The sequence below is a fragment of the Pavona decussata genome, unplaced genomic scaffold (assembly GCF_977016875.1).
Source record: "Pavona decussata unplaced genomic scaffold, jaPavDecu1.1 SCAFFOLD_222, whole genome shotgun sequence".
NCBI classification, from domain to species: Eukaryota; Metazoa; Cnidaria; class Anthozoa; order Scleractinia; family Agariciidae; genus Pavona; species Pavona decussata.
Window position 1 is genome coordinate 41,315 of NW_028145627.1, and position 22,977 is coordinate 64,291.

Sequence of the window (22,977 nt, forward strand, 5' to 3'; positions counted from 1 at the left end):
AAAATTAGAACCATGCTGTCCTGTAGCATAACAGAATTGGCATCACATTAAACCACGACACAGTAGCTTTCATTTGAATGACCTAACATAGGAAAGGGGCCAATTTTCCGTGTCTTTTTCCGTGCTAATAGTTGTTCTTTTTTTTCTTTCTGTTTTGCCGGTTACAATCTTCACACTTCTAAAGAAACTTTCCCTAAAGATGGACTGAATTGCTAGCAACACTTTTCAGTTCAAATTATGGCTTCGCTTGTATTTGGAAAGGGAATCGATGGTTAACGTTTATCGAGAGGTTTGTTGCAATTCATGAAAATAAGATGATTTCATCGTTCATTTTTCTTAAAAAAAAATATTCTGGAAAGCTTTCGGTATTCGAACACTATAACAAAAGTTAGTCACTACTTTTGCTTTGCTGTTCTCTCTTCACCAAGTTCAACAGATGTAGTATTCTCCCATGATCTCTATAGTCCCTATACCGTGTGGCTTCGCCTCAAAATGGTTCTTCAACTCACACTTTCTCTGAACCCGGGATTGACTAATATGGTCAGTGGTTTTTAGTCACATTACATGCGTATAAATTTTAGTACAAATAATTTCTGCATTTGGAAGCCGAAGATACATTGTCCGCTTATTGTACTGACAAATTATTCCTATTTGTGCTGAACCCCAGACGGCACAGTTTTAGTAAAGAGCCCGTCTCTGTTACAAGTAACAACTGCAATAAACGTTGAAAACTCCTGAAGCCTGAACTTCTGTCAAGAATTATACATTGCTCTACAATCAAACGAATTGAGCGCTCTACGAAACACATTCTACCCAGAATACAAGTATGTATGTATGTATGTATGTATGTATGTATGTATGTATGTAATTGTTTCAATATATAGAGTGGATTTTTCATGTCAATGTCACAATCAGTTTAATTACAATTGGCATGCTCATTTAATACAGATCGAAAATCTCCCCTTGATGTACATTCTACAGTCGGCATACAAGTCTTTCAGAAATGTTGGGTGCTTTGTACGAAGAGAGCATTCGAAAAAATCGAGGCATTTGATTGTCAAAATTATAAAACAATCAGTTAGTTTCTTATAAATATAAAAAATGGAGTATCTATGAACTTTTATTTTACCAAAGCATGACACTTATAGGAAGTAGACGTAATGAACACTAGACAAACAAAGCATCACAATGAGTTATAGACAAAATATACACACCACCACTCCGCGCCACCTGTTTTCATTGCACGCATTCACGAAAACAGTTTATTTCCGATCAGTTATCTTGGCCTAATCGCTTCACTTAGTCCCTTGCTTTATACCCTGGAAAAGTAGGCCTCAGGGCAGTAGCATTGTATGGCGGTTCTTGCGTTTGAGTTTCCCTCGAAGTCGTCAAGAGGATATCTCTTTAGTACTTCGGTGCGATGTACAACAAGACGATTTGTCTGAAGAAATTACCCCCTTTTGAGCATATTTCAGAACTATAAATGTTCAAACAACCACCATGAGGTCGATACGTGTGCGTTGTAAAGACGGCCCTTGAGCCACTAATATAAAAAGAAGTGCCTTCTTTCAGCGAGATCAAACATTGGGAAGCAGGCCGTGTTGTTGTGCGCGTATCCCTTGCGAGATAGATTTAGGAATTCCTAGGATTTCTTAGGAATATCCTAGGATTTCCTAGGAAGGAATTCTTAGGAATTCCTAAGATTTCTTAGGAATTCCTAGGAATCAAAGGTGTGAATTTTCACGGTACATTCGGACATGGAATTCCTAAGTATTCCTAGGAATTCCTAGTCAAATCAATAAACTTCTCAATTACTAGATATTCCTTGAGATTCCAAGTTCTTTTGAAATGGCCCTTGGAATTCCTGGGAATTCCTAAGAATTTTTAATCAAATCGATAAACTTCTGTCAATTCCGAGAAATTCCTTGACATTCCAAGTTCTTATAAAATTGCCCTTGCGTAATTCCTAAGAATTCTAAGAAATTCCAAGCCATTTATTTAGAGGTTAAAAAACGTTGTAAAACTGACATTCTGGCAGTGCCTATTTGACATTAACTGAGTACATCATGGTTTTGTAACTCTGTGTGCCAATGGGACGTACTGAGTAATCCTGCCGAAGTTGTAACCCTGTCACCAAAAATACAAAAGCGGCTGGCAGGGTTGACTCAGAATATCCTTTACGGGAGACTGATGCCTACTTGTTTTCAAAAAAAAAAAAAAAAAATACGGATAGCTTATCTAATTGAACCATTATCAAAGATTTTTATTTAAAAGCATCTTATAATTTGTCATTTACATGTCAATTTTATTATGAAATTTACTGAAACTACACATAAACATCATCTTCATGCATTTTAAAAACATTCTGCAGCACGATATCATGAAAAATATATAAAATGATATTACAGGAAAAAAACATACTGATAATTGTGAAACCTTTGAACAAATCCAATCCTTCATACTGGTAAGGAATTAAAACAAAAACTTGACAAAAACTAGAATGTCATCGTTGTTTGAAACTATTGGAAACAAAATCATTAAAATGTGTGCACACATTGAGAAAACAGCCTTCAAAACAAAAAAGTGAAATTTGATATATAAATCATGTAATATTAGACATAAACCTGATGCATAAAGTAAATTACAAGCACCTTCTCACTGGAGAATTGAATGACTTACACTGGGCTTTGCGTGAACCAGAGATTTCTTAACATTTTCATGAAACTCACAATATTGACTGATTCAAAAATTTGTGCGATAAATAATTAAAACTGGAAAAGTTGATTTTAAAATTAAACTGTCAAATCATTGAAAAATGTGTTATTGTGTAAATACAAGAGAAGAATACAAATTATTTAAACTTAGCTGCTCAGTTCAGTTTTTTAAACTGTTCACGCAGTTTGCGTTGCTGGCCTCTGATAAGATTATCTACTATGCCTCTTTCGGCTTGGTATCTTTGCTCCATGACATCTGAAATTGCAAAACAAAGAACAACTTAAAGCTAATCCGAACAATGGGTCATTAAGTATAGGATTTAAGTGGGTCTTCGGCAGACCTTAAGCCTTTAAGTGGTAAACTTAAAAGAGTATTATTATATTGTACACCACTTAAAGACTCATTAAGTGCCAGAACTTACAGTAGATGAGGTCCAGTTTTTGTCTCTGGAGGCCCACACTTTCACCTCCAGTCACAGTTGTACGCCCCTTGAGGAATGAGAGTCTTACTTCTTCTGAACTGTACAGATGGAATAGTAAGACCTTCAAGCCCTCAAGGGGTTTCGTCGTGTTCTTAATCATCTGCAACAATTGATTCTGCAGGTGAGGAAAAAAAAAACCACATCAATGTTATGCTGACTAGGTTAGGTTTCAGCTGTCACGATAGAAACGTAATGGTCGAAAATGAATATTAGATCATGAAATATTAATAAATAATAAATGGGAATCCAGTGGCACATCCACAGTTTCCTATTCAAATTGAAGTTTGGAAATGTCAGTTTTTGGGAGGGAGGCAAACTGGAGTATGCGGAGTCAGTAACCCTTGGATCAGGCACAAGAAGCAACAACAAACTCAGTCCACATTTGGCGTCAACGCTGGGAAATGAACCTAGCCACACTAGTGGAGGGCATGTGTTTTCACCACTGTGTCATCCCTGCTCTTCATTATACAATATAAATAGAAGAAAGAAAGGAAGAAAGAAAGAAAGAAAGAAAGAAAGAAAGAAAGAAAGAAAGAAAGAAAGAAAATGGTTCAAGAACATAACCTTCTACATTTCATTTTAAAGAACGCAAGTTTGGCATGTTTCAGTTGAAAATTTTGCCAATTTAAATAATTGCTTTACATGCATTGACAATAAATATTTTTGATTACCTCTTGAGTTTGTTGGCCTTGTGGATCCTGGCCAGGAGTAGGGTTTGCCTAAATAGAGAGAAAAATAAGCAAAAGACAACATTGTTTTCATTTTGAAACCATTCACTAAACCAAGTGTTATAATTGTTGCAGTGTCTGTGGTTTGCTCTCAGAACAGATGCCAATAATAATATTATTAGAGTCATTTTTGTAATGATGCAAAGATACCGAATGATGTATCATTTCTTACAACAAGTGTAACTTAAGCATAATGTGAAGGAGCTTTAGGTTCTTAAGCGAGTGAGATGGAAACAATTGCCCAGAACAATACAATAGTCTGTGCTGTTTTTTGGACATAAAATTCAAGGAGTATTCAAGGAGTACCCAAGCACTTAAAACTAAGTTTTCAAGGAGTATTCAAGATAAGGTTACTTTGTCTTGCACTGTTTCAAAATGTTTTCATTGGTCATGAAAATCAACTTTAAAAAAAGCTTCCCTGGATATAATCGGTCCCCAATTATATCGAGGGATATATATATAAATTCTTTTAAGTGCCCTTGAAATCTAAATTTAAATTTCAGAGCTTTTCAAGGACTTCAAGAAGTAGCATGAATCCTGACAACAGTGTGTGTAGAGTGTGGTTAGCTTCACATGAATGCAGTTTTATAAAAGATCACAGAAAAGTGCCTGTAGTCTGCATAAAATGAATGTAGCTAAAGTTGGGCCACATTGTACAGTGTATCACCAGTTTACTAAATCAGTGAAAGGATAAGTGGAATTTGAGTTTTAGGCTTACCTTTAAATCTTTTATTGACTTTTTGAGGTTTCTGACCTCACTCCTGAGGTTATCAACCTCTCCCTTCAGCAATTCAAACTCCTGCGTGAAGTGAGATGTGAATGATTTCCATTCACTACTCCCTTCATAAGGACCTTCCTCCCAAAGATCAGCCATGAAAGATCTGAACTCTGACCCAACCTCTGGTGTTCCTGATTGTGAATGGGGGTCTGAAAATGGTGGTCGAGGTAGCGCGGTACATGGAGTAATGCTGTTCATTGCCGTAAAAGATGGTGTGGATAATGCAGTAAAAGCTGGTTTTCTTGTTGGAGTTGCTGATGTCATACATGATGGTATTGAGGGGGTAAATGGTGGTCTGACTATTGTTGGTGTGGTTGGTGCTGGTGTGATTGGCTGATCATCAAGAATGGTGATGCATTGCTGTGGGGGTGATGGCATAAACGGGGCAAATGACGATGTATTGGATGACGCTGCAGATGTAGTTGACAGTTGGTTTGTGCGAGGTTCTTTGAGGGTGATGTGGTTGTGAGTGTTGCGCGCTTGTACACTGGCACTGACTCTGTTCTGCTGAACAACATTCTGCAACTTTGCACGTCTTATTCTTCTCGGTGCAACTAGATCTAGCTCTCTATGTGGTTCACGGCCATTTTTCGTTCGAGTAAAGGCGGCACGGCGAAGCTGGACTTCGCGTGTAAAATAACTGGTCTTCCCGTTGGAATTTCGATGTAAAATTTGGCGTGGTAAGTATTTATCACTTCTACATTCCAAAGTTGAAGAAAAAAAAAGGTGCAAAACTTTGATCGTAGCTAGTGGCACTTTAACTACTGTTCCCCATTCCTCATCCGAAGTTGAAGCCTGGTTTCTAAGCTTCATTTTGATTCCAAACATGGCGGATAAACGAAGGAGAAGGCAGCGAAGAACTGGCTTTCCTTTAACGGTAAAAGCAACCTACGTTTGCTCACTTCCGGTCATTCACGGTTGAACGTCTCTACTTTCTCGTGTTTTCATTCGAAAAACGACGCCGATAATCGTTATAAATTTGACGGAAAATTGCTGTATTTGTGAGCCACTATGTCGAATTTCAGAAGTGAACGCGGCAAACTCAAAAATCGTAAACGTAAACACGAGGTCAGCTGAGAAAGACTGTGATTTAAGGATAAAGGATTAAGAGAGCGATAAGGATAAGGATAAATGATTAAGAGAGCGAGATCACAGTTAAAATTAGCCTCAAAAGGGACGGTGTTAACGGACTTGTGCAGATGAAAGATTCACACAGTGTGATTACGGATACTTTCCACTGGTTGATACAAAGGCGGCACATTTTACAGGTATGGGAGAACTTTTTCTGCATTTCTTTGTAAACAAGATCCCCACGCTTGTCTCCAAAATAAGAGAGAGCCGCTGTCGTTACATACATTTGTCTGTATAGCGAACCAGCCGTGAGCTGCTACTAAAAATAGTTCGCGGGAAAAAATACAGGGAAATGTATGGAAAGTTCAAAACACGACTGGACGCTTTCTGTCACAGCTACATCCCTCCAATTTCGTTCCTAAAATCCTTTTCCTAGTGCTAAAAGTTTCCAATTCATGAATTTTTCAGAAGCGATGTTTTATGAAAATTATTTGACATCGGATTTCCATACAAACACTGTTATTTCAAGCCTGTTTGCCTACCCGTCAAAATGGCGTCGAAACCGTGATAAGGCCTATTGTCGAAAGTGATCATAAACAGAACACATTTCTCGTTTCTTTTTACATTTGCATTTTAAACTTGGTGACAACAACAAGCTTTTCCCTTCTAGATTAAGTCTTGGAGTCATTCTGTTGTTGATATTTGTTAATTAGTATAAAAACAGCGACAAATACCTGTGAATTACTGAACCAATCTTTCTTCTAGCTTCTTCTGTATAGCATTGGGCCATGGATGACATGGATCTGAGGTGCTTTTTCTGGTCTGTGGATTCGCCTTGTAGCGCCGAAGGTGTTGGTTTGAGGATTTGTCCCTTGCTATCCTGTACACGAAATATTGAATCGCATCTCGTCAGTCTTGGTTTGGGAAGCAAGTGTGGCGCGACGGGTTCAAAGATCTCCGAAGCCGATTTGATTCTTAACAGAGCAGGTCAATTTGATGTCCCTGAAGATGAGAAGAGAGGAATGACTGTTTGCCCCAGACATCGCAAGAACCTTACAACAGACTGGACCAGCCGAAAGCGGACTATGTGTTGCCACCCAAGTCGCTCATAAGGGACAACGAAAGGGTAATATCCAAACCCGACGAGTAACTGCCAAGATGCCACAAGGCATTTTTGAGCTGCATAACGCTGTTGTTCCCATCGGTTCAGGTTCGTTTTATGTAAATTGACTGACTGCATACTAGACTCATTTAAAAAATATAAACAATAAGCATTTACGGCCGTGGGAACCGAACGCGAAGTCTCGTACATTTGTCCCGCGGAGTCGCAATGCAGCCTCAAATTAGTCGTATCACAGGGCAACCAATCTTAACCTCCATACTAGCTATTAAAGACAGCTTTTAGTTGGAATTTGGAATAAAGGTGGGAAACATTCTACCTCATCAAAGTGTTTCTTAAATATATATTTAATATTCCATATCCATCAGAACAAACTAGTTCTGTTTTATACCAAAAATACGTTCCTTGTAAAAAAAAATGACAGCAGGGTTGGCACGAGCTCTCTCTCCTTCAATAAGCTAGGTGGAGAAGCAAGTTGTAGAAAGGAAGTAAGAGTGGTATCCGCCTTGTAGAATACACCACATTTTTCTGCATTTATTACGGCATTCCCGATAGAAGTGTTTAAACATGCTTGCACCCTGCTTATATATTTCGGTTCTTTGATTCCAGGGAACACTCAATGTTTTCCAGTCTTACTTCAAATTTCGATGGAATGTAGTAGTGCCACTACCACATTCCATCGAAATTTGCTTACCAGCCATTTGATTACCATGTCCTTGAAATCACCGATTTAAACCCCAGTCAAACAATAACTGACATTTATTGCGTTTTTGGTATTTCACTTTTTTCACCGCGGTATTTCGGTATTTCCCTACTTTTTCTCGCAAAAGCAGTTTTGGTCAACTCTCTATGCCCCCCCTCCTTCAACTTAACCACTTCAAAATAGTGCGAGGAAAATTATCAATTATTACATTTGTTTCAGTTATCCAACAAGAAATCAGCTGACTGAAATATCCCAGCTCATTGTGAAGACGTACCCATTCCTCAAAGATAAATCTGTTGGGACTGGATATGTAAGTAATATTTTGATATCTGAGTGAACAAAATCTCTCTTAGAGATCCCAGAAAAATCTTTTTCAGGCTAAATCACAATGTCATTAATTCACATATCACTGTGAGGATCATTTCTTTCATTGATTTCATATCCGCAGCTCGCATATATGATTTCTGATATATTCATGTTATCTCATAATGTCATTAAGCTGGTTATGCTCTGAATTAACCTTTCAAATGTGTAACACATGTATTATTTGTTTATACTAATGTTCTGTATCAACACTATCACTGGCTTAGAGCTGCGATGAATGGAGTTCAAAATAGACTATAATCATAAACTGTTCATCAAAAAGGAGGGAAAACTTACAACTGTTATTTTTGTTTGTGTTATAGGATGAAAGTGACATGACCGCCAAACAGGTTGCTCTGGACAGGGAGGAGCCTTTCCCATTTATCATACTGAAGGGCCACCTGGATTCACGTGATCAAGAGCTGCATTTGGCTGCTGATATGAAGCTACTATGTTCATTTACAGGCAGCCTTGTCGAGGCAACTCTTGGGTTGATAAGCTGCTATTATGTTTTCATGTTTAATAAGCCTGCTGGGTTAAAGAACATGTTTTTGCATTTGCAAAAATGTATTTTGCAAATTCATGATGGCAAGAAGCTACTGGCTTCTGTCATCACGTTTGTTAATGAAATTGACAGTTTGTCAAAGTGTAGCTAACTCTCCATATAACTGACAACAGTGGTCTAGCAGGGCCCAGATATGACATGCTACTTAACTTTTGTCTTTGCCAGATACTGAAGCTTTATTGATCTAAAAATTGAACCAGGTCAGCTTTATGCGTGCAAGAAGTTACGGTATCCGGTCACCTCGCCACTAGGGAGTCTCGCCACCAACCAACTCGCCACCACGAAACCACCTCGCCACCAGCCAACTCAATTACACTTTGACAAACTATAAGTTATCTCCTTGCACGTGGACTTTTCCATGCAGTGCTTTTCTCTGCGGTTATAAATTAAGCATGCAAGGAATTGACGAGAGCATGAAAGACGTGAAGGGTGATACAAAGAGTGACAAATGTTTCTCCCTACTTCTGTGCCTTAAAACAGAACAAAGCACAGGTATGGCTTGTTTATTTGTTTTATAATAGAGCCAAACTTAATCTGCAGAGAAAGGAACTTCAATTTGCGATAATCAAAGTTTTGTTTTGAATTGCTTGCACGCACTCAGTGGCACCATGAATACACTAAATTTGCACTAAAGCACCCTCAATATTATATAGTGCTCCTTAAAGGCAAGCCATTTTTCGTTTTGACATAATGGAAATAAAGAGACATTTGTACTCTTTTGCATTTCAGAAGACTTTGAAACATTAACCCTGGTTTTCACTAGCTATTTAATAAGCGTAAGCATACGCTCAACAACGTTTTACGTCAAGTGGAAACATTTGCTTATGTTAGGCCTGTTTTCACCTGGCTTAAAATCGTATGCTTATGTTTGTTGCTTGTTGGTTTTGTTATTCATTATAGTTATAAATTACACATTTTCCATTTTACATACAGAACAGTAAACAGGCTACAGTCGACTCCCGATAACTCGAACCCTCGCTAACTCGAACCTCGCGCTAACTCGAACCAATTTTCCTTTCCCTTCAGGTCATTTTCTATATAATTTTACCCTCGATAACTCGAACTCCCGAAAACTCGAACCTTTTTCAATTTCCCTTGAAGGTTCGAGTTATCGGGAGTCGACTGTACACTCTTTATAGTAAAAAGCAAGTTTTAAAATACCATAATATAAAAACTATACGTGTATATCTGAGCTGATTTTCCAAAAGGTGCCTATAGTTTTCAGCTCAAAGGCAGACGAAAAACAGCCAAGAAACTTCGACGCCTTGCGCTGGAATAAATTTGAGGGGGGGGGGGGGGGGGCGTCACCTGCTATGCCATCAAACAGGCCACGATCTGACCTTGGCAACCGATGCCATTAGAGGGGTCAGGAGTGCAAAGCTGGAGGGGGGGAGGGGTGGGTATGAATTGGCTTGTTGTGTTGACCCCACTGAATTTTTTTGATTTGCCATTCTCCAGTCAAGGAGACTTTTTTTTGTGGTCTCTAAAGAACATGTCGGTTTCTTTTAGGGTGAAAGATCAATGTCAGGCAGCCTCTCACTGTCCAGTGTATTCTGGGGTAGCTCAAGCAGAAGTCCAGCCAGCGGTCGGTGTTAGGGGAGGGGTAACCGCTAGATGTGGCCCTTTGAGTTTGTGGCAACCTTTTGGAAAATCAGCTCAGATAGCAAAGGGTAATATTTTTCCAGTAGCTACCCCTAGCTACAGCTGACTGCTTTCCCTGGGCATTGACACCAGCCAGAGGCAATTTGCATCAAGCCGGCTAATTTGGGCTTGCTATCTGAGCTGATTTTCCAAAAGGTGGCTATAGTTTTCAGCTCAAAGTTTTCAGTTGACCCGACTGAATTTTTTTGATTTGCCATTCTCCAGTCAAGGAGACTTCTTTTTGTGGTCTCTAAAGAACATGTCGGTTTCTTTTAGGGTGAAGGATCAATGTCAGGCAGCCTCTCACTGTCCAGTGTATTCTGGAGTAGCTCAAGCAGAAGTCCACCCAGTGGTGGGTGTTAGGGAAGGGGTAACCGCTAGATGTGGCCCTTTGAGTTTGTGGCCACCTTTTGGAAAATCAGCTCAGATATATATCAAGATTAATTTTATTCAAGTCAGTTAACAAAATTTTTTAAAGGTTAAATGAAACATTTTGCAACCACATGTCATTCATATGTCATTCACATGGAGTACGCTATTCAGATAGTGATGTGAGGATAATTTTACTCTTAACAAGATGCCTGTTATACTGGCATAACGCGTGATGCTGGGGCTGATTCATTTATTCCAACTGTATGCTTCGCCGATTTATAAAACTGTCCTTGCTAATGGAATAGTTTGAGTCACGACGATCGCGTTACGTTGCTTCCCTTGTGTTACGCGACTCAGACTATCAGCGGAAATTCGTGAAATTCCATTACGATAACGTAAGCTTCTCAATGACCTCTTTTCAGTCTCGCGTGTTTGATCTAAGACTGTCAAACAAAGCACGATTCCTTCGCTAAGAACTCACCAATTTCCACCGTTTTACGTGTCGGGTGCTTCTTAGAAGTTATTCTTTCGATTTACGGCTTCAAAATGGTGAAATTTCCGTTTGAAAACGGCACACTTGAGTCCACAACATGTTAAGACAATATGCGCGACAATTTAATCTGTCTTTAATAAATAGATCAAATGATGCATTGACGTCACACAGGTAGGGGTGACTGGGTCCCCTCCCTCGCGATATAAGCGACAAGAATGGATTTTGATTGGCGGGCTGTTGTTGAAGACAATCAGAAGAATACATCCCGAGTAGGAGAGGGGAGAGTTTAATGAATAAATTAATGTGGCGATTTGTAGCTACGACGAAGAAAAAAAAAGAAATCGTCCCGTTTTTAGACACGGTATGCCCCCTCAGGGCATCCCGCGTAAATATGAGTCACGTTTCATCATTAAAAGAGTAAACCAGGATGCAATTTTGTGAGTTGTCTTAAAACCGTATATTGAGTTCCTTTTACTCAAACCTTGAGCAAACTGTCAGTTTACTCAAAATAATGAGTCATTGTGGATTCAATTGGCTCGAGTGCTTATACTCATTATTTCGAGTAAATTCTACTCAAAAGTAAGTTATTTTACTCTCACCTGAGTAATTTCTACTCACAATGTTGAGTACGCTTTACTCAACATTTGTGCTTTTACTCAATGTATTTAGTAAAGTTTACTCATGTGTGAGTTATTTTACTCACGCATTAGTACTTTCTACTCACACCATTGAGAAGATTTTACTCAACATTCATACTTCAGTTTACTCATTATTTTTAGGCATTGTGGAATCAACGTTTTACTCAATATTTTGAGGTGCTATTACTCGGCTTTTTTTGCGGTGATATATGACAGGTCAAAGAGAAGAAAGATCCTCGCGATGCAGGTGCAGGACTCTACCAACTAGGCTATAAAGCCAACTGGGAGCTGGTCATATTGTGAGTTCTTAATATAGCCGTAAAGGATGAATAAAAAAAATGTAAATATTTAAAACATATATTTTTAACTGCGGATGAAAGATCAAATAGACGAAAGATCCTTGCAGTTACTACGCAACTTAAGGAGTTGCGATAAGAAAGCCTGAAAAAAAAATTATTCTTGAAAGGGATTCGAACCCATAACCCCTGCGATGCCGGTGCAATGCTCTACCAACCAAGCTATCAATCCAACTGGGAGCTGGTCATATTTTGAGTGTGTATTATAGCCTTAAAGGATGAATAAATAAATGTAAATATTTGAAACATATATTTTTAACTGCGGATGAAAGATCAAATAGAGGAAAGATGCTCGCAGTAACTACGCAACTTAAGTAGTTTCGAAAAGAAAGCCTGAAAAAAATTCAGGTTTGAACGGGATTCGAGCCCATGACCTCTGCGATGCCGGTGCAGTGCTCTAACAAATGAGCTATCAAGCCAACTGGGAGCTGGTCATATTTTGAGTTTGTAATATAGCCTTAAGGGATGAAAAAATAAATGTAAATATATAAAACATATATTTTGAACTGCGGATGAAAGATCAAATAAAAAAAATATCCTCGCAGTTACTACGCAACTTAAGCAGTTGCGAAAAGAAAGCCTGAAAAAAAAATGCAGGTTTTAACGGGATTCGCACACATAACCCTTGCGATGCCGATGCAGTGCACTAATAAATGAGCTATCAAGCCAAAGGGTGCTTTTCATATCGTGGGTTCGTAATATACCCGTGAAGGATGAATAAATTCATGTAAATATTTGAAAAATATATTTTGAACTGCGGATAAAAGACCAAATAGAAGAAAGCACCAAGCAATTACTACGCAACTTAAGCAGTTTCGAAAAGAAAGCTTAAAAAATGCAGGTTTTAGCGGGATTCGAACCCATAACCCTTGCGATGGTGGTGCAGTGCTCTACTAACTGAGCTATCAAGCCAAATGGGAACTTTTCATATCATGGGTTCGTAATATAGCCGTAAAGGATGAATAAATAAATGAAAATATTTGAAACATATATCTTTAACTGTGTATGAAAGATCAAATAGAGGAAAGATCCTCGCAGTTACTACACAACTTAAGCAGTTGCGAAAAAAAACTGAAAAAATTTCAGACTTGAACGGGATTCGAACCCATAACCCTTGCGATGCCGGTGCAATGCTCTACCAACTAAGCTATCAATCCAACTGGGAGCTGGTCATATTTTGAGTTTGTAATATAGCCTTAAAGGATGAATAAATAAATTTAAATATTTGATAGATATATTTTGAACTGCGAATGAAAGATCAAATAGAAGAAAGATCCTCGTAGTTACCACGCAACTTAAGCAGTTTCGAAAAATAAAACTGAAAAAATTTCAGGCTCGAACGGGATTCGAACCCATAACCCTTGCGATGCCGGTGCAATGCTCTACCAACCAAGCTATCAATCCAACTGGGAGCTGGTCATATTTTGAGTTCGTAATATAGCCTTAAAGGATGAATAAATAAATGTAAATATTTGATAGATATATTTTGAACTGCGGATGAAATATCAAATAGAAGAAAGATCCACGCAGTTACTATGCAACTTAAGCAGTGTCGAAAAGAAAGCCTAACAAAAAAAAAATCAGGCTTGAACTGGATTCGCACACATAACCCTTGCGATGCCGGTGCAGTGCTCTAACAAATAAGCTATCAAGCCAAATGGGAGCTTTTCATATCGTGGCTTCGTAATATACCCGTAAGGATGAATAAATAAATGTAAATGTTTGAAACATATATTTTGAACTGCGGATGAAAGATCAAATAGGAGAAAGCTCCTGCAGTTACTACGCAACTTAAGCAGTTTCGAAAATAAAGCTTAAAAAATGCAGGTTTTAGCGGAATTCGAACTCATAACCCTTGCGATGCCGGTGCAGTGCTCTAACAAATGAGCTATCAAGCCAAATGGGTGCTTTTCATATCGTGGGTTCGTAATATACCCGTAAAGGATGAATAAATAAATGTAAATATTTGAAACATATATTTTGAACTGCGGATGAAAGATCAAATAGAGGAAGGATCCTCGCAGTAACTACGCAACTTAAGTAGTTTCGAAAAGAAAGCCTGAAAAAAATTCAGGTTTTAGCGGGATTCGAACCCATAACCCTTGCGATGCCGGTGCAATGCTCTACCAACTAAGCTATCAATCCAACTGGGAGCTGGTCATATTTTGAGTTTGTAATATAGCCTTAAAGGATGAATAAATAAATTTAAATATTTGATAGATATATTTTGAACTGCGGATGAAAGATCAAATAGAAGAAAGATCCTCGTAGTTACTACGCAACTTAAGCAGTTTCGAAAAATAAAACTGAAAAAATTTCAGGCTCGAACGGGATTCGAACCCATAACCTTTGCGATGCCGGTGCAATGCTCTACCAACCAAGCTATCAATCCAACTGGGAGCTGGTCATATTTTGAGTTCGTAATATAGCCTTAAAGGATGAATACATAAATGTAAATATTTGATAGATATATTTTGAACTGCGGATGAAATATCAAATAGAAGAAAGATCCACGCAGTTACTATGCAACTTAAGCAGTGTCGAAAAGAAAGCCTAACAAAAAAAAAATCAGGCTTGAACTGGATTCGCACACATAACCCTTGCGATGCCGGTGCAGTGCTCTAACAAATAAGCTATCAAGCCAAATGGGAGCTTTTCATATCGTGGCTTCGTAATATACCCGTAAGGATGAATAAATAAATGTAAATGTTTGAAACATATATTTTGAACTGCGGATGAAAGATCAAATAGGAGAAAGCTCCTGCAGTTACTACGCAACTTAAGCAGTTTCGAAAATAAAGCTTAAAAAATGCAGGTTTTAGCGGAATTCGAACTCATAACCCTTGCGATGCCGGTGCAGTGCTCTAACAAATGAGCTATCAAGCCAAATGGGTGCTTTTCATATCGTGGGTTCGTAATATACCCGTAAAGGATGAATAAATAAATGTAAATATTTGAAACATATATTTTGAACTGCGGATGAAAGATCAAATAGAGGAAGGATCCTCGCAGTAACAACGCAACTTAAGTAGTTTCGAAAAGAAAGCCTGAAAAAAATTCAGGTTTTAGCGGGATTCGAACCCATAACCCTTGCGATGCCGGTGCAATGCTCTACCAACTAAGCTATCAATCCAACTGGGAGCTGGTCATATTTTGAGTTTGTAATATAGCCTTAAAGGATGAATAAATAAATTTAAATATTTGATAGATATATTTTGAACTGCGGATGAAAGATCAAATAGAAGAAAGATCCTCGTAGTTACTACGCAACTTAAGCAGTTTCGAAAAATAAAACTGAAAAAATTTCAGGCTCGAACGGGATTCGAACCCATAACCTTTGCGATGCCGGTGCAATGCTCTACCAACCAAGCTATCAATCCAACTGGGAGCTGGTCATATTTTGAGTTTGTAATATAGCCTTAAAGGATGAATAAATAAATGTAAATATTTGAAAGATATATTTTGAGCTGTGGATGAAATATCAAATAGAAGAAAGATCCACGCAGTTACTATGCAACTTAAGCAGTGTCGAAAAGAAAGCCTAACAAAAAAAAATCAGGCTTGAACTGGATTCGCACACATAACCCTCGGCAGTGCTCTAACAAATAAGCTATCAAGCCAAATGGGAGCTTTTCATATCGTGGCTTCGTAATATACCCGTAAGGATGAATAAATAAATGTAAATGTTTGAAACATATATTTTGAACTGCGGATAAAAGACCAAATAGAAGAAAGCACCAAACAATTACTACGCAACTTAAGCAGTTTCGAAAAGAAAGCTTAAAAAATGCAGGTTTTAGCGGGATTCGAACCCATAACCCTTGCGATGGCGGTGCAGTGCTCTACTAACTGAGCTATCAAGCCAAATGGGAACTTTTCATATCATGGGTTCGTAATATAGCCGTAAAGGATGAATAAATAAATGAAAATATTTGAAACATATATCTTTAACTGTGTATGAAAGATCAAATAGAGGAAAGATCCTCGTTGTTACTACGCAACTTAAGCAGTTTCGAAAAATAAAACTGAAAAAATTTCAGGCTTGAACGGGATTCGAACCCATAACCTTTGCGATGCCGGTGCAATGCTCTACCAACCAAGCTATCAATCCAACTGGGAGCTGGTCATATTTTGAGTTCGTAATATAGCCTTAAAGGATGAATAAATAAATGTAAATATTTGAAAGATATATTTTGAGCTGCGGATGAAATATCAAATAGAAGAAAGATCCACGCAGTTACTATGCAACTTAAGCAGTGTCGAAAAGAAAGCCTAACAAAAAAAAAAATCAGGCTTGAACTGGATTCGCACACATAACCCTTGCGATGCCGGTGCAGTGCTCTAACAAATAAGCTATCAAGCCAAATGGGTGCTTTTCATATCGTGGGTTCGTAATATACCCGTAAAGGATGAATAAATAAATGTAAATGTTTGAAACATATATTTTGAACTGCGGATGAAAGATCAAATAGGAGAAAGCTCCTGCAGTTGCTACGCAACTTAAGCAGTTTGGAAAAGAAAGCCTAAAAAATGCAGGTTTTAGCGGGATTCGAACCCATAACCCTTGCGATGCCGGTGCAGTGCTCTAACAAATGAGCTATCAGGCCAAATGGGTGCTTTTCATATCGTGGGTTCGTAATATACCCGTAAAGGATGAATAAATAAATGTAAATATTTGAAACATATATTTTGAACTGCGGATGAAAGATCAAATAGAAGAAAGATCCTTGCAGTTACTACGCAACTTAAGCAGTTGCGAAAAGAAAGCCTGAAAAATATTCAGGTTTGAACGGGATTCGAGCCCATGACCTCTGCGATGCCGGTGCAGTGCTCTACCAACTGATCTATTGAGCCAACTGGGAGCTGGTCATATTTATGAGTTCGCAATATACCCGTAAAGGATGAACAAAAAAATGTAAATATATGAAAAATATATTTTGAACTGCGGATGAAAGATGAAATAGAAGAAAATCCTCGCAATTACTACGCAACTTAAGCAGTTGCGAAAAACTCCAGTCTGAATAGATTAGAAACTTTTCTAGTCATCGTGTTGTGGAGGCTTTTGATCAGCAACATATCTTTGCACAATTGAATTACATCGAGTAATTTGCGATGAGCTTTATTACTTCAGTTTGTGTTCTTTGGTAAAAATAAAGCGCCTGAAGGAACTCTTTTAAGATCGAAATTGTATTTCGAATTTATGCCTAGCAACGGGCACATACGATAATGAGTAGGAGAATATATAACTCTTCGTCAGTAACCGCTCTTCAGTTTAACGAGAGACAACCGCGTCGCAACTCTCTCGGAAACTAAAACGAATATTGAAGAAACTCCAATTCTTCATCCATAAGTAAGTGCCAGTTAAATTTTTTTATTTTTAGAGTACTGTTTACAAGCGTAATGATTTATTTGGCTATAATGTCTTAGAACGTTTTCATTAAGTTCCCGTATAGAGTTTGTTGAATCTTTCCAACAACCAGCACAAATTTCTAAACCTAAATACAGGCATTTTCGTATTTTAGCGATAACAGCTAACAAATTGGAGACAATTTAGAAGAAAAAAAAATTAAAACAAAATTAGATATCCAAAAAACAACCAACGAGCTTATAGTACTCTAAACTTCAACTTGGAGCAAGGTTTAGTTAATGGTAGAGCCTGGAGATTCTGAATGGAAATGCATCGGTAACCTACTGAAAATTTTAACTAAGAAATTGTTTAACTTGCGAAAAACAAAGCTTTCATTCTCTGTTTCTTAATACATACAAGAGTAACAAATCTTCGGCTGCATGCTTTACAACTAATATTTGAGGGTAGCTGAATTCGTTTATTCTATTTTAAATCCTGCGTAGCTACTGAGCAAAATTATTCGATGTGAAAAACGTAAGCGTTCCTTGACGTTGGAAACGGTATAAAAGAATTTGTTGGCGAAATAGAAGGCATAAAACTGGGCTTGTCAAGCTTTAATATTTTCCATTCTTTGTGTAATCAATGGTAGTTAAACAGGCTTGGTTATTGCGTTTGTTTGTAACAATATAGCGCAGGAGAAAACGTATTGAGATTGAATTTCTGTGATAGAAACTCTGACTATTACTTTTCATAAATGAATAGAAAATTAAGTTTATCCGTCTTTAGTTCAAGAGGAGCCTACAGAAATCGCAACTCTCATGGAAGCTAAAGAGAATATCCAAGAAATTCGAATCTTCATACAGGGGCAAGTCCCAGCTCCTGGATTATCTGAATAGTGCGACGCTACTTTGCCTCTTTGAAACGCCCAGTGAGTTGTTTGGCGACAAGTTTTCCGAGGGTGCTCATTTCCCGTTAGTATTTAGGCTACATGTCAAAAAACGTCACAACTTTCTGGATGTGAATAAATACATCCAATTATTTTAGAGACAACAGCAAACTAATTGGAGATAAGGTGTCAAAGAAATTTCAGTAGAAAGCGGAAAAAAGAAGTGAATTTATATTGCTGAAAAAGTTTCAACTTGTAAAGTGATCGATAATGATACGGCAGAGAAGATGGGCCAAAATGGTGAAGAATTTCACGAAGTAAGCGTCCTGCGCGCAGAATATAATTTCCTTCTCTGTGTTTCAACTGCTTTAGAATTTTTGTTTCAAGCTGAGTTCGTCTATCCTCTTTTAACTCATTTTTTTCCAAGCGTAGCAAAATTTATTACTTCTGGGACGGAAAGCAAATTTTTCGGCACGTGAACTTTGTAAACCTCATAGAAAAAATTCTTACTAATCTGTAACACTGAAAACGACTAATTAATAGGAATAAAACTGCCCCTGTATATACTATTAATGTTTTTCCCTGTTTGTGTATAATCATTTTCTTTTCTAATGTGTATGCTAGTTACTGTTGCTTCTTACATTAAAATATACTATTCTTGAAAAAACAAAGAGTTTCTAGTCAGCACACAGCTGACTCCTATTTTCCTAGTATAAGTAAGCGAATGGAAATAGATTCGCAAGAAAGCCTGAAAAAATTTCAGGCTTGAACGGGATTCGAACCGATGACCTCTGCAATGCCGGTGCAGTTCTCTACCAACTGAGCTATCAAGCCAACTGGGAGCTGGTGATATTGTGAGTCCGTAATATAGCCGTAAGGGATGGATAAATAAATGTAAATATATGAAACATATATTTTGAACTGCGGATGAAATATCAAAGAGAAGAAAGATCCTCGCAGTTACTACGCAACTTAAGCAGTTTCGAAAAGAAAGCCTGAAAAAAAAGTGCAGGTTTTAACGGGATTCGAACCCATAACCCTTGCGATGCCGGTGAAGTGCTCTACTAACTGAGCTATCAAGCCAAATGGGAGCTTTTCATATTGTGGGTTCGTAATATACCCGTGAAGGATGAATAAATAAATGTAAATATATGAAACATATATTTTGAACTGCAGATGAAAAATCAAATAGAAGAAAGATCCTCGCAGTTACTACGCAACTTTAGCAGTTGCGAAAAGAAAGCTTTAAAATATTCAGGCTTGAAAGGGATTGGAACCCATAACCCTGGCGATGCCGGTGCAGTGTTCTACCAACTGAGCTATCAAGCCAACTGGGAGCTTTTCATATCGTGGGTTCGTAAATACCCCTAAAGGATGAATAAATAAATGTAAATATTTCAAACATATATTTTTAACTGCGTATGAAAGATCAAATAAAGGAAAGATCCTCGCAGTTACTACACAACTTAAGCAGTTGCAAAAAGAAAACCTGAAAAAAATTCACGCTTAACGGGATTCGAACCCATAACCCCTGCGATGCCGATGCTGTGCTTTACCAACTAAGCTATCAATCCAACTCGGAGCTGGTCATATTTTGAGTTTGTAATATAGCCTTAAAGAATGAATAAATAAATGTAAATATTTGAAAGATATATTTTGAACTGCGGATGAAAGATCAAATAGAAGAAAGATCCACGCAATTACTACGCAACTTAAGCAGTTTCGAAAAGAAAGCCTGAAAAATATTCAGGTTTGAACGGGATTCGATCCCATGACCTCTGCGATGCCGGTGCTGTGCTCTACCAACTGATCTATTGAACCAACTGGGAGCTGGTCATATTGTGAGTTCGCAATATACCCGTAAAGGATGAACAAAAAATATATGTATATGAAACATATATTTTGAACTGCGGATGAAAGATGAAATAGAAGAAAATCCTCGCAATTACTACGCAACTTAAGCAGTTGCGAAAAACTTCAGTCTGAATAGATTAGAAACTTTTCTTGTCAACGTGTTGTGGAGACTTTTAATCAGCAACATATCTTTGCACAATTGAATTACATCGAGTAATTTGCGAGGAACTTTATTACTTCAGTTTGTGTTCTTTGGTAAAAATAAAGCGCCTGAAGGAACTCTTTTAAGATCGAAATTGTATTTTCTAATTTACGCCTAGCAACGGGCACATACGATAATGAGTAGGAGAATATATAACTCTTCGTCAGTAACCGCTCTTCAGTTCAACGAGAGACAACCGCGTCGCAACTCTCTCGGAAACTAAAACGAATATTGAAGAAACTCCAATTCTTCATCCAGGAGTAAGTGCCAGTTAAATTTCTTTATTTTTTAGAGTACTGTTTACAAGCGTAATGATTTATTTGGCTATAATGTCTTAGAAGGTTTTCATTAAGTTTCCGTATAGAGTTTGTTGTATCTTTCCAACAACCAGCACAAATTTCTAAACCTAAATAAAGGCATTTTCGTATTTTAGCGATAACAGCTAACAAATTGGAGACAATTTAGAAGAAAAACGAACTAAAACAAAACTAGATATCCAAAAAACAACCAACGAGTTTATAGTACTCTAAACTTCAACTTGGGGCATGCAAGGTTTAGTTAATGGTAGAGCGTGGAGATTCTGAATGGAAATGCATCGGTAACCTACTGAAAATTTTAACTAAGAAATTGTTTTACTTGCGAACAACAAAGCTTTTATTCTCTGTTTCTTAATACACACCAGAGTAACAGACCTTCAGCTGCATGCTTTACAACTAATATTTGAGGGTAGCTGAATTCGTTTATTTTATTTTAAATCGTGTGTAGCTATACTGAGCAAAATTATTCGATGTGAAAAACGTAAGCGTTCCTTGACTTTGGAAACGGTATAAAAGAATTTGTTGGCGAAATAGAAGGCATAAAACTGGGCTTGTCAAGCTTTAATATTTTCCATTCTTTGTGTAATCAATGGTAGTTAAACAGGCTTGGTAATTGCGTTTGTTTGTAACAATATAGCGCAGGAGAAAACGTTTTGAGATGGAATTTCTGTTATAGAAACTCTGCCTATTACTTTTCATAAATGAATAGAACATTAAGTTCATCCGTCTTTAGTTCAAGAGGAGCCTACAGAAATCGCAACTCTCATGGAAGCTAAAGAGAATGTCAAAGAAATTCGAATCTTCATACAGGGGCAAGTCCCAGCTCCTGGATTATCTGAATAGTGCGACACTACTTTGTCTCTTTGAAACGCCCAGTGAGTTAATTGGCGATAAGTTCTCAGAAGGTGCTCATTTCCCGTTAGAATTTAGGCTAGATGTCCAAAAACTTCACAACTTTTTGGATGTGAATAAATACATTCAATTATTTCAGCGACAACAGCTAACTAATTGGAGATGAGATGTCAAAGAAATTTCAGTAGAAAGCGGAAAAAAAGAAGTGAATTGATTTTGCTGAAAAAGTTTCAACTTGTAAAGTGATCGATAATGATACGGCAGAGAAGAGATTGTCAGTGAAAATGCGTCAAAATGGTGAAGAATTTCTCGAAGTAAGGGTCCTGCGCGCAGAATAAAATTCCTTTCTCTGTGTTTCAACTGCTTTAGAATTTTTGTTTCAAGCTGAGTTCGTCTATCCTCTTTCAACTCATGTTTTTACAAGCCTAGCAAAATTTATTACTTCTGGGACGGAAAGCAAATTTTTCGGCACGTGAACTTTGTAAACCTCATAGAAAAAATTCTTACTGATCTGTAACACTGAAAACGACTAATTAATGAGGAATAAAACTGGAACTGTATATACTATTAATGTTTTTCCCTGTTTGTGTATAATCATTTTCTTTTCTAATGTGTATGCTAGTTACTGTTGCTTCTTACATTAAAATATACTATTCTTGAAAAAAAAAAAGTTTCTATTCAGCACACAGCAGACTCCTATTTTCCTAGCATAAACAAGGGAATGGAAATAGATTCGCAAGAAACCCTGAAAAAAGTTCAGGCTTGAACGGGATTCGAACCCATGACCTCTGCAATGTCGGTGCAGTGCTCTACCAACTGAGCTATCAAGCCAACTGAAAGCTGGTCATATTGTGAGTCCTTAATAAAGCCGTAAGGGATGGATAAATAAATGTAAATATATGAAACATATATTTTGAACTGCAGATGAAATATCAAATAGAAGAAAGATCCTCGCAGTTACTACGCAACTTAGGCAGTTTCGCAAAGAAAGCCTGAAAAAAAAAATGCAGGTTTTAATGGGATTCGAACTCATAACCCTTGCGATGCCTGTGCAGTGCTCTACTAACTGAGCTATCAAGCCAAATGGGAGCTTTTCATATCGTGGCTTCATAATATGGCCGCAAAGGATGAATAAATAAATGTAAATATTTGAAACATATATTTTGAACTGCGTATGAAAGATCAAATAGAAGAAAGATCCTCGCAGTTACTACGCAACTTCAGCAGTTGCGAAAAGACAGCTTAAAAATATTCAGACTTGAACGGTATTCGAACCCATAACCCTTGCGATGCCGGTGCAATGCTCTACCAACTAAGCTATCAATTCAACTGGGAGCTGGTCATATTTTGAGTTTGTAATATAGCCTTAAAGGATGAATAAATAAATGTAAATATTTGAAAGATATATTTTGAACTGCGGATGAAAGATCAAATAGAAGAAAGATCCAAGGAGTTACTACGCAACTTAAGCAGTTTCGAAAAGAAAGCCTGAAAA

General features: G+C 37.6%; 1 protein-coding gene and 1 non-coding gene across 2 annotated transcripts; both read right to left on the bottom strand.

Moving 5' to 3' along the window:
• Positions 1-1,622: 1,622 nt before the first annotated feature.
• On the bottom strand, positions 1,623-5,515 carry LOC146459273 (uncharacterized). Its single transcript, XM_085089702.1, has 4 exons — positions 4,643-5,515; positions 3,868-3,915; positions 3,137-3,311; positions 1,623-2,970 (listed from the first exon to the last, which is right to left on the bottom strand). Exons 1-4 carry the CDS (start codon positions 5,513-5,515, stop codon positions 2,870-2,872), a joined length of 1,197 nt encoding a protein of 398 aa, XP_084945828.1. The 3' UTR covers positions 1,623-2,869.
• Positions 5,516-22,240: 16,725 nt separating this feature from the next.
• Trnav-gac (transfer RNA valine (anticodon GAC)) lies at positions 22,241-22,313 on the bottom strand. The gene has a single exon. It is a non-coding gene; the product is annotated as a tRNA-Val (tRNA).
• Between the last annotated feature and the right edge of the window lie 664 nt (positions 22,314-22,977).

Coding starts and splice junctions, on each gene's coding strand:
- LOC146459273 (XM_085089702.1), bottom strand. CDS start 5,515: ATGAAGCTTAGAAACCAGGCTTCAACTTCGGATGAGGAATGGGGAACA. Junction 3,312..3,867: donor AAGGCCAACAAACTCAAGAG/GTAATCAAAAAT, acceptor CCTCACCTGCAG/AATCAATTGTTGCAGATGAT. Junction 2,971..3,136: donor AAAACTGGACCTCATCTACT/GTAAGTTCTGGC, acceptor TTGCAATTTCAG/ATGTCATGGAGCAAAGATAC.